At 54.7% G+C, this 11,247-nt stretch overlaps 1 protein-coding gene across 3 annotated transcripts; it reads left to right on the top strand.

The window, feature by feature from the left end:
• The first annotated feature begins 4,142 nt into the window (after positions 1-4,142).
• AKIP1 (A-kinase interacting protein 1) lies at positions 4,143-10,842 on the top strand. Of its 3 annotated transcripts, XM_077453656.1 has the most exons (5): positions 4,143-4,283; positions 7,212-7,365; positions 7,444-7,527; positions 8,600-8,713; positions 10,189-10,842. In XM_077453656.1, the coding sequence occupies exons 2-5, from the start codon at positions 7,222-7,224 to the stop codon at positions 10,366-10,368; spliced, it is 522 nt and encodes a 173-aa protein (XP_077309782.1). In that variant the 5' UTR covers positions 4,143-4,283; positions 7,212-7,221; the 3' UTR covers positions 10,369-10,842. The 3 variants fall into 3 exon arrangements, with proteins under 3 accessions (XP_077309782.1, XP_077309780.1, XP_077309781.1); XM_077453654.1 differs by having other exon boundaries at positions 7,212-7,527; XM_077453655.1 differs by lacking the exon at positions 4,143-4,283 and adding an exon at positions 4,519-4,800 and having other exon boundaries at positions 7,212-7,527.
• The last annotated feature ends 405 nt before the right edge of the window (positions 10,843-11,247 follow it).

Here is an 11,247-nt window from a genome sequence, read left to right as displayed (position 1 = left end):
TACGGCTCCCCAGCTGCAGAAAAAAACGCAAACTTTTTTTGCTGTAACAGACTGCAGGTTGCACACTGATGATGTCACTTCTTTGTTAAAACTTTATTCAACCAAAAAAACAGCATACAGCATGTCTCCGACTGAGAAATGCTCCTGATGCATTTCACCCAAAGGTATGAAACGCTTTGGAACGTTCTCGGACAGGGACATGATTTGTGCTGTTTGTGGTTCAATAAAGTTTTAACAGAGAAGTGACATCATCAGTGTGCGGCCTGCAGTTGATTACAGTCTTGGTCCTAGCAGTGTGGATGGGCTCCTTTGCCAACACCCGACACGGCAACGGTGGATGAGAAGCTCAGCGCCTGAAGCACTGCTGATTGGTCTGGATCATCTAATATTGTATTTTTTATAATATTCGTCCATGTACCCCTAAGAATTCCTTGTTTTGCAAAATGTTCTTTGTGTTCATGTATCATTTTCCTTGTTACAGCTGACCTCCGGCCTCCTCTTTAGTCTTGCACAGGTGTACCGACTCCTCCCCTTCAGTCTTGCACAGGTGTACCGGCTCCTCCCCTTTGGCCTTTCACAGGTGTACCGGCTCCTCCCCTTTGGTCTTTCACAGGTGTACCGGCTCCTCCCATTTGGTCTTTCACAGGTGTACAGCTCCTCCCCTTTAGTCTTACACAGGTGTACCAGCTCCTCCCCTGCAGTCTTTCACAGGTGTACCAGCTCCTCCCCTTCAGTCTTTCACCGGTGTACTGACTCCCCCCCTTTGGTCTTGTACAAGTGTATGGCTCCTCCTCTTCGGTCTTGTACAGGTGTACCAGCTCCTCCCCTTCGGACTTTCACCGGTGTACCGGCTCCTCCCCTTCGTTCTTTCACAGGTGTATGGCTCCTCTCCTTCGGTCTTGCACAGGTGTACCGGCTCCTCCCCTTTGCTCTTGCACAGGTGTACTGGCTCCTTTCATTCAGTCTTGCACAGGTGTACTGGCTCTTCCCCTTCAGTCTTGCACAAGTGTACCGCCTTCTCCCCTTCGGTCTTTCACAGGTGTACGGCTCCTCCCCTACGGTCTTGTACTGGTGTACTGCCCCCCCTCTTCGGTCTTTCACCGGTGTACCGGCTCCTCCCCTTCGGTCTTTCACCGGTGTATCGGCTCCTCCCCTTCGGTCTTGCACAGGTGTACTGGCTCCTCCCCTTTGGTCTTGCACAGGTGTACCGGCTCCTCCCATTCAGTCTTGCACAGGTGTACTGACTCTTCCCCTCCGTCTTGCATTGGTGTACCGCTTCCTCCCCTTCAGTCTTGCAAAGGTTTACCGGCTCCTCCCCTTCAGTCTTGCACAGGTGTACCAGCTCCTCCCCTTCAGTTTTTCCACAGTTTTAGCGGCTCCTCCCCTTCAGTCTTGCACAGGTGTAATGGCTCCTCTCCAGGACTGAAACGGCTTGCTCCTGATTTCACTGCACACTGTGAGCTTCTCACAATGTGCATTAGAAGCTGCAGCACGTCAGATAGAGCCCGGCTCATTCCCTGGCTGGTGGACCTCCAGCTCTTTCCTCCCCAACCTGACTGTCTCTGGCCCCGCCCCTCTCATTCACTGGATTCCAGTTCTTTCAACTAAGGAATCTCAGAATCACATGGGGGCGTTACCCAGGGAGGTCTGTATGCAAATAGGTCTGCCTAAGAACACCCACACCCCCAGACTGACATCTGCCCATCAAGGCGTTCGGATATTTGCATAACTCCTCCCAAGAGCCGCCGTTTCTTTAACCCCCGGCAGCATCCTATGGTCTGTAGGGTGGAAGGTTATGTAGCAACTAATATAATTTCATGTTATGAGAATAAAAACCTACTCCTCTGTGGTTTGTCAGACTTGGAGGATGGTTGGCGAGCAGCGCGGCGTCTCCTGGAACCCATCAACGCGTTTTGTGTGTTTTTAATTAGCAGCTATAGACTTCACACCATCATAAAACGGATGTTTTTATAAAAAGGGCAGAAAAAAAAGTTACAGATGGACCTTACATGGAGAGGAGAGGGGACCCGGCCGCCCCGGTCTCCCCGGCCCCAGTGACTCCTCAAATGTAGAAAGGTGAGGCTACAACCGGAGAGAAGGTTTTTTTTTGGCTGTGATGTGAAATATATCAGTTTGAGATATAACAGAAGACAAAACTATGATAAACCTTCTATACTGATTAATATCTTCATAGACCTATACTGGATCTTGGAGTGTCTGCTGCGCCCCCACAGGAGAGTTTGTATGTATATACATATCTCCAGCTATATGCAGACTGCTGTGTACAGGCTCTGTAGCTTAAGCTGTAAATTACACACAAAAATAAATTACCATTAAGTATACAATGTTACACTCACCTACTACCTGATCAGTGCCGGCTCCTCTTTCCGGTGCTCTCGGGTTTCACCCAGAATTATGCTACAGCAGCAGCTGGGCACCCCATTTAGGAGCTCCTATGTCCCCAGTGCTCCCATATCTCTAATATCTTCAGTGACCCCAGCACTCCCATATCTCCAATGTCCCCCAGTGTCTTCAGTGTCCCCATCACACCCATATCTCCCGTGTCCCCCAGTGTCTTCAGTGACCCCAGCGTTCCCATATCTCCAATGTCCCCAGTGTCCTCAGTGACCCCAGCGTTCCCATATCTCCAATGTCCCCAGTGTCCCCAGTGACCCCAGCGTTCCCATATCTCCAATGTCCCCCAGTGTCTTCAGTGACCCCAGCGTTCCCATATCTCCAGTGTCACCCAATGTCCCCAGTGACCCCAGCGTTCCCATATCTCCAATGTCCCCCAGTGTCTTCAGTGACCCCAGCGTTCCCATATCTCCAGTGTCCCCCAGTGACCCCAGCACTCCCATATCTCCAGTGTCACCCAGTGTCCTCAGTGACCCCAGCGTTCCCATATCTCCAGTGTCACCCAATGTCCCCAGTGACCCCAGCGTTCCCATATCTCCAATGTCCCCCAGTGTCTTCACTGTCCCCAGCGTTCCCATATCTCCAGTGTCCCCCAGTGTCCTCAGTGACCCCAGCACTCCCATATCTCCAGTGTCACCCAGTGTCCTCAGTGACCCCAGCACTCCCATATCTCCAGTGTCACCCAGTGTCCTCAGTGACCCCAGCACTCCCATATCTCCCATGTCCCCCAGTGTCTTCAGTGACCCCGGCACTCCCATATCGCCCATGTCCCCCAGTGTCTTCAGTGACCCCGGCACTCCCATATCTCCAATGTCCCCCAGTGTCTTCACTGTCCCCAGCGTTCCCATATCTCCAATGTCCCCCAGTGTCTTCAGTAACCCCAGTACTCCCATATCTCCCGTGTCCCCCAGTGTCCTCAGTGACCCCAGCACTCCCATATCTCCAGTGTCACCCAGTGTCTCAGTGACCCCAGTACTCCCATATCTCCCGTGTCCCCCAGTGTCTTCAGTGACCCCGGCACTCCCATATCTCCAATGTCCCCCAGTGTCTTCAGTGACCCCAGTACTCCCATATCTCCAGTGTCCTCAGTGACCCCAGCACTCCCATATCTCCAGTGTCTTTGTGATCCCAGCGTTCCCATGTCTCCAGTGTCTTCAGTGACCCCAGTGCTCCCATATCTCCAGTGTCCCCAGTTTCCCCCAGTGTCTTCAGTGACCCCATTATCTCATGGGACCCCGGCGCTCCTGTATCTCCAGTGGCCCCCGATGTCTTCATTCATCCCTGCACTCGTATGTCTCCAGCATCCCCCCTCCCCGGTGTCTTTAGTGACCCCCATTATCTCGCTGACCCCACACTCGGGTTCAGATCAATTATAATTGTATCAGACAATTTCCTGCACTGTGATTGGACGTTGCTGACCGGACCGTCCCTTGAGGAGCCGCTGTCACTGCCCAATACCATCACGTTGTGTGACATCACTTCTTCATCCTGTAAGAGAGGCGACATAAAATACATTATCTATAGAAGGACCAGATTTACTAAGACTGTCCATGAGGACTGGGAGGGGTCAGGGGGTCGGGTCATCACTCTGTACTAACAAATGACATTTCTTCTCTCTGCAGGCCGAGTTCAGGGCTCAGTCAGGCTTCCATCCCACCCCACTTCCGGTAGCCGCCATCTTGTGTGTGGCACTCTCAGTCCGATGACCACGCACGGCAGGACGTAGGCGGGGCCTGGGTACGTCAGACAAATCGTGAGCGCCCTGGCGAATGCGCCGTGCGGGGCGTGGCTGATTTGTACGGGGCGGGGCGCGGTCATTAGTCCATCCGAGAGGCACGTGACAGGAGGAGATACATTGTATCGGGGAGGTGAGAGGGCGGAGCTGTCTCCTAGGATGGGGGGGGGGGGGAATGCAAAGAAAGCAATTGGACCCCACAATTGTGTTAGCCCCGCCCCTCAGCACCTCCACCGCCTGACCCCTCCCCCCATGCCCAGTTTAACTTGTGGGCCCCAGGTGTGTTAGCCCCGCCCCCCATGGCCAGTTTAATCATTGGACAACCACCCCAGGTGTGTTAGCCCCGCCCCTCCCAGCACCCCTATCCCCAGACCCCCCTCCGCAGTATTGTTAGCACTGTCCACCCCCATGCCCAGTTTAACTAATGGGCCCCCTGGTGTGTTAGCCCCGCCCCCCATGCCCAGTGTACCCATTGGACCCCCACGTGTGCCCCCTCCCCCTATTGGGTGTATTTATCAGTGATTGTATAAAATTCCTTTAAATGACGACATTTATTAGAGATGTGTGGAGATCGGATCTCCTATCGGAGAACGTTTCCCCGGAATATTCACATTTCAGTGTTTAGAATCCGGACGTTGCCTCCGTTCCTGGTGAGGAGAAGCTGCGGGGGAGGGGGAGTATTGGGTGCCTCGTGGTGGTGGGGGGGAGTATTGGGTGCCTCGTGGTGGTGGGGGGGGAGTATTGGGTGCCTCGTGGTGGTGGGGGGGGAGTATTGGGTGCCTCGTGGTGGTGGGGGGGAGTATTGGGTGCCTCGTGGTGGTGGGGGGGAGTATTGGGTGCCTCGTGGTGGTGGGGGGGGAGTATTGGGTGCCTCGTGGTGGTGGGGGGGGGAGTATTGGGTGCCTCGTGGGGGGGAGTATTGGGTGCCTCGTGGTGGTGGGGGGGAGTATTGGGTGCCTCGTGGTGGTGGTGGGGGGGGAGTATTGGGTGCCTCGTGGTGGTGGGGGGGGAGTATTGGGTGCCTCGTGGTGGTGGTGGGGGGGAGTATTGGGTGCCTCGTGGTGGTGGGGGGGGAGTATTGGGTGCCTCGTGGTGGTGGGGGGGAGTATTGGGTGCCTCGTGGTGGTGGGGGGGAGTATTGGGTGCCTCGTGGTGGTGGGGGGGGAGTATTGGGTGCCTCGTGGGGGGGAGTATTGGGTGCCTCGTGGTGGTGGGGGGGAGTATTGGGTGCCTCGTGGTGGTGGGGGGGGAGTATTGGGTGCCTCGTGGTGGTGGGGGGGGAGTATTGGGTGCCTCGTGGTGGTGGGGGGGGAGTATTGGGTGCCTCGTGGTGGTGGGGGGGAGTATTGGGTGCCTCGTGGTGGTGGGGGGGAGTATTGGGTGCCTCGTGGTGGTGGGGGGGAGTATTGGGTGCCTCGTGGTGGTGGGGGGAGTATTGGGTGCCTGGTGGTGGTGGGGGGGGAGTATTGGGTGCCTGGTGGTGGTGGGGGGGGAGTATTGGGTGCCTCGTGGTGGTGGGGGGGGAGTATTGGGTGCCTGGTGGTGGTGGGGGGGGAGTATTGGGTGCCTCGTGGTGGTGGGGGGGGGAGAATTGGGTGCCTCGTGGTGGTGGGGGGGGGAGAATTGGGTGCCTCGTGGTGGTGGGGGGGAGTATTGGGTGCCTCGTGGTGGTGGGGGGGGGGGAGAATTGGGTGCCTCGTGGTGGTGGGGGGGGGGGGAGAATTGGGTGCCTCGTGGTGGTGGGGGGAGTATTGGGTGCCTCGTGGTGGGGGCGGGAGTATTGGGTGCCTCGTGGTCGGGGGGGGGGGGGAGTATTGGGTGCCTCGTGGTGGTGGGGGGGAGTATTGGGTGGTGGTGGGGGGGGAGTATTGGGTGCCTCGTGGTGGTGGGGGGGGAGTATTGGATGCCTCGTGGTGGTGGGGGGGGGAGTATTGGATGCCTCGTGGTGGTGGGGGGGGAGTATTGGATGCCTCGTGGTGGTGGGGGGGGGAGTATTGGATGCCTCGTGGTGGGGGCGGGAGTATTGGATGCCTCGTGGTGGGGGCGGGAGTATTGGGTGCCTCGTGGTCGGGGGCGGGAGTATTGGGTGCCTCGTGGTCGGGGGTGGGAGTATTGGGTGCCTCGTGGTCGGGGGCGGGAGTATTGGGTGCCTCGTGGTCGGGGGGGGTATTGGGTGCCTCATGGTCGGGGGGGAGTATTGGGTGCCTCGTGGTGGTGGGGGCGGGGTATTGGGTGCCTCGTGGTGGGGGCGGGAGTATTGGGTGCCTCGTGGTGGTGGGGGCGGGGTATTGGGTGCCTCGTGGTGGTGGGGGCGGGGTATTGGGTGCCTCGTGGTGGGGGCGGGAGTATTGGGTGCCTCGTGGTGGTGGGGGGGAGTATTGGGTGCCTCGTGGTGGTGGGGGGGAGTATTGGGTGGTGGTGGGGGGGGAGTATTGGGTGCCTCGTGGTGGTGGGGGGGGGTATTGGGTGCCTCGTGGTGGTGGGGGGGAGTATTGGATGCCTCGTGGTGGTGGGGGGGAGTATTGGATGCCTCGTGGTGGTGGGGGGGAGTATTGGATGCCTCGTGGTGGTGGGGGGGAGTATTGGATGCCTCGTGGTGGTGGGGGGGAGTATTGGATGCCTCGTGGTGGGGGCGGGAGTATTGGGTGCCTCGTGGTGGGGGCGGGAGTATTGGGTGCCTCGTGGTCGGGGGCGGGAGTATTGGGTGCCTCGTGGTCGGGGGCGGGAGTATTGGGTGCCTCGTGGTCGGGGGCGGGAGTATTGGGTGCCTCGTGGTCGGGGGCGGGAGTATTGGGTGCCTCGTGGTCGGGGGGGGGTATTGGGTGCCTCGTGGTCGGGGGGGAGTATTGGGTGCCTCGTGGTGGAGTTGGGGTATTGGGTGCCTCGTGGTGGTCGGGGGGGGGGGAGTATTGAGTGCCTCGTGGTGGGGTTGGGGTATTGGGTGCCTCGTGGTCGGGGGGGAGTATTGGGTGGCTCGTGGTGGTGGGGGGGAGTATTGGGTGCCTCGTGGTGGGGGCGGGGTATTGGGTGCCTCCTCCTCTCAGTGCCTCTGTCTCCATAGGACATGGTGGATGGCGGCGGAGTACAGGCGGATGGAGGAGTCTCTGCGGAGGAGCTCGGAGAGGGCCAGAGAGGTTCTGGAGAGAGCCAGACGCCGGGAGGTGGACTGGGGGGCCGCTCGCAGACCGGAGGGGATCCAGACGCAGGACGCAGAGGTACCGACAAGAATAAAGTCTGCAGGGAATCCGGCGATGAGAAGATCTGTACAATCTGTGTATGTTGTGTCTCCGCAGGACGACGAGACTCCGCCCACCTTGGAGGAGGAAACCTTCACCGCCATGTCACACTTCATGCGTCACTCCACAGCGCTGTGCGAGGTAATCTGATATGTGCTTTGTATGTCGCTGTAGCACCGGTATTGATCAGTAGAGGGCAGTCTGGTTGTATATTTGATAAATGATCCCCCAATGTGTATTTCCTGCAATATATGGTGTCTCATACAGCACTGCAGTACCGGTATTCATCAGTAGAGGGCAGTCTGGTATTATAAAATGGATAAATGACCCACCAATGTGTAGTCACTATAATATGGTGGCGGGTATATCGCTGCAGTACTGGTATTAACCAACAGAGGGCAATCTGATGTCACAGAATTAATACATGATACCCCAGTGTGTATTCCCTATATAGTAGGATGCCTTGTATGTCACTGCAGTACTGGTATTCATCAGTAGAGGGCAGTCTAGTGGTAAAATTAAAGGAGTTGTAAAGGTTTTTTTTTTTTTTTATCATTTATTTTTAAAATAACAAACATGTTGTGCTTACCTCCTCTGTGCAAGGGTTGTGCATAGAGGGGCCCCAATCCTCCTCTTCTGGGGTCCACCCAGTGGCGGTCCTGGCTCCTCCTCCGCATCGAGTGCCCCCTTGGAGACCCGCATTCCATGGGGGCACCCATACGGGCGCGCTCCCGAGTCCTGCCGCTGCGTCCAATGATGGCAGGACTGGGCCCCGCCCCCAGCTGGCGTGTCACTGAATTTGATTGACAGCAGCGGGAGCCAATGGCTGCACTGCTATCAATCTATCCAATGAGGACCCGAGACAGCGGCTGGAGCTGGTGTGCTCATCCCCATCGATGGAACGATCGGGTTCAGGTAAGTAAAAGGGGGGCACCTTCATGCATAGAATGTAATCCCTCGAAGGTTTACAACCCCTTTAATAAGTTCTACCCCTAATTAATATTTCCTAAATTGTAATACAGTGTCTTGTATATCAGTGTAGTACTGGTAATCACCAGCAGGGGGTAGCATGAAGTCATCGATTTATAAATGTGTCCCATTTTTGTATTTCCTTTATCTGGCCTTGCATGTCACTGCAGTACCGGTAATCACCAGCAGAGGGCAGTGTGATTGGTCATGTCTGATACTGATATCCTTGTTCTTGATAAATCAGGCGTATCACAGCTGTATACCACCCCGGGGGATCAATGAACAGGAAAAGCAGCACATTGGCCGATTTCACTACAGAAGATCCCAGCGAGCGGCGCAGAGGTCCGACTCGCACCCGGTGAGTATTCAAACTCCATCCATGTCCCTCTATTCTGGAGTCTCCCCCATAAGGGTTTTCTTTTTATTATCTAACGGGGCCCAAGACAGGAAGGTATATGAAGTGTAGAGGATATGGAGATATATTATATATATATTTATTTTTTTCAGGTAGAAATGTGCTATGCTTGTGTTTCAGGCACTGGGGGAGGATGGAAGAGGCGGGTGTAAGGCAGATGTAGGAGGCCAAAGAGTAATATGTGTAGTCGGCCTTCATGGTAAAGGATTAGATATGAGGTAGGTGGTCACTTAGTGGCCTATAAATGGTGAGGTGACCGGTCATCTTTACTGCGGTAATGATGAAGGTCATGTGACCGGTCCTCTTTACTGTTGTACTGATGAAGGTCATGTGACCTGTCCTCTTTACTGCGGTAAGGATGAAGGTCATGTGACCGGTCCTCTTTACTGCGGTAAGAATGAAGGTCATGTGACCTGTCCTCTTTACTGCGGTAAGGATGAAGGTCATGTGACCGGTCCCTTTACTGCGGTAATGATGAAGGTCATGTGACCGGTCCTCTTTACTGCGGTAATGATGAAGGTCATGTGACCGGTCTTCTTTACTGCGGTAAGGATGAAGGTCATGTGACCGGTCCTCTTTACTGCGGTAAGGATGAAGGTCATGTGACCGGTCCCTTTACTGCGGTAATGATGAAGGTCATGTGACCGGTCCTCTTTACTGCGGTAATGATGAAGGTCATGTGACCGGTCCTCTTTACTGCGGTAATGATGAAGGTCATGTGACCGGTCTTCTTTACTGCGGTAAGGATGAAGGTCATGTGACCGGTCCTCTTTACTGTTGTACTGATGAAGGTCATGTGACCTGTCCTCTTTACTGCGGTAAGGATGAAGGTCATGTGACCGGTCCTCTTTACTGCGGTAAGGATGAAGGTCATGTGACCGGTCCTCTTTACTGTTGTACTGATGAAAGTCATGTGACCGGTCCCTTTACTGCGGTAATGATGAAGGTCATGTGACCGGTCCTCTTTACTGCGGTAAGGATGAAGGTCATGTGACCGGCCCTCTTTACTGTTGTACTGATGAAGGTCATGTGACCGGTCCCTTTACTGCGGTAATGATGAAGGTCATGTGACCGGTCTTCTTTACTGCGGTAATGATGAAGGTCATGTGACCGGTCCTCTTGACTGGGGTAAGGATGAAGGTCATGTGACCGGTCCTCTTGACTGGGGTAAGGATGAAGGTCATGTGACCGGTCCTCTTTACTGTTGTACTGATGAAGGTCATGTGACCGGTCCTCTTTACTGTTGTACTGATGAAGGTCATGTGACCTTCATCCTTACCGAAGTAAGGACCGGTCATGTGACCGGTCCTCTTTACTGCGGTAAGGATGAAGGTCATGTGATCGGTCCTCTTTACTCCTGTACAGATGAAGGTCATGTGACCGGTCCTATGAAGGTGACATTGTTCTGTTCTCCACAGAGTTCTCCCTCCGCCCCCCTCTCATCGTCGGCCATGAAGAGGACGGACCCCCATGACATCTACATTGAGGTGGCCCCGGGAACGTACCGCATATCCGCCGGCTGTCCGGACGGTCCGGCACAGACCCGTATAGTGAACGTCACCCCCGGGCAGAGTGTTGACTTAACTTTTCATGTCTAGCTGGGATTGGACGATCACCCAATCGCTGCGCTTGGCTCTTCTTCTATAGAAGCGATCTGACTGATGATGGCATCAATCAACAGTTCGGGTCCCTGTCTGGCGGGGTCACCGGCCCCAAATGTGTCACTCAAGGTGTGCCAAGATGGTGTACAAGACTCGAGAGACTATTTTAGCATGCCTAGAGTGCTGCTGGCACTTTAATGAATCGGATCCTTTTCTGCTCTATGCATCTGATAATCATCGCTTGTGGCGCTTTATTTATCTTCCTCTGAACAGATCTGACCAATACCGGCTGAGTTGGGGGAGGGGGGTTGTTGTCGGAATGAATGTTTTTAGTAGAAGTCTGAGGTTGTATTAGTGATGGAGTGTAATTCATGCTGCTGGACAGCAGAGGGCGGCGCGTGTGAGGCGCACCATTCAGTGTCCTTATAAAGATCTCATTCTCTGTAATTTATAATAAACATTTTATACTTTGAGTGGATTTGGATTTAGTGACACGCCCCCGAGGAACCTCCCCTCTTCATACATCCTCCACTGAAAACACAGTCTGCCCCGGTATTCTTTATTTTGCCTTCCCCGGTTCCTCCTCCACCCAAAGTTTAAATAAAATATTTTTTTTTTTTTTTGTTACATTCTTTATTTTCCAGCATTTGTCATCACTGGGTCTCTGTGCTTCTCTACGCAATGCAGGCAGATTGTGGCTGGTGGGAGGGGCCTGTACTGTACAGAGCTTCTTGAAAACATCCCAACCCCCGACCTCAGTACTCAAGAGCCCTCAGTCCTGATGCAAGCAGTGGGAGGGGTTATGCAAATCTTAAATGCCTTGATGGGTGAAGTCAGGCTAGAGGAGTGGGCGTTCCTAGGCAAGGGTTCGTTTGC

This window comes from Lithobates pipiens, unplaced genomic scaffold (assembly GCF_037356315.1).
Source record: "Lithobates pipiens isolate NorthernLeopardFrog02 unplaced genomic scaffold, aLitPip1_a1.2 Scaffold_24, whole genome shotgun sequence".
Lineage (NCBI taxonomy): Eukaryota > Metazoa > Chordata > Amphibia > Anura > Ranidae > Lithobates > Lithobates pipiens.
Note: the sequence above shows the minus strand (reverse complement) of the source record. Positions and strands in the feature narration are given on the sequence as shown.

Coding starts and splice junctions, on each gene's coding strand:
- AKIP1 (XM_077453654.1), top strand. CDS start 7,222: ATGGCGGCGGAGTACAGGCGGATGGAGGAGTCTCTGCGGAGGAGCTCG. Junction 7,528..8,599: donor ACTCCACAGCGCTGTGCGAG/GTAATCTGATAT, acceptor TTGATAAATCAG/GCGTATCACAGCTGTATACC. Junction 8,714..10,188: donor AGAGGTCCGACTCGCACCCG/GTGAGTATTCAA, acceptor TGTTCTCCACAG/AGTTCTCCCTCCGCCCCCCT.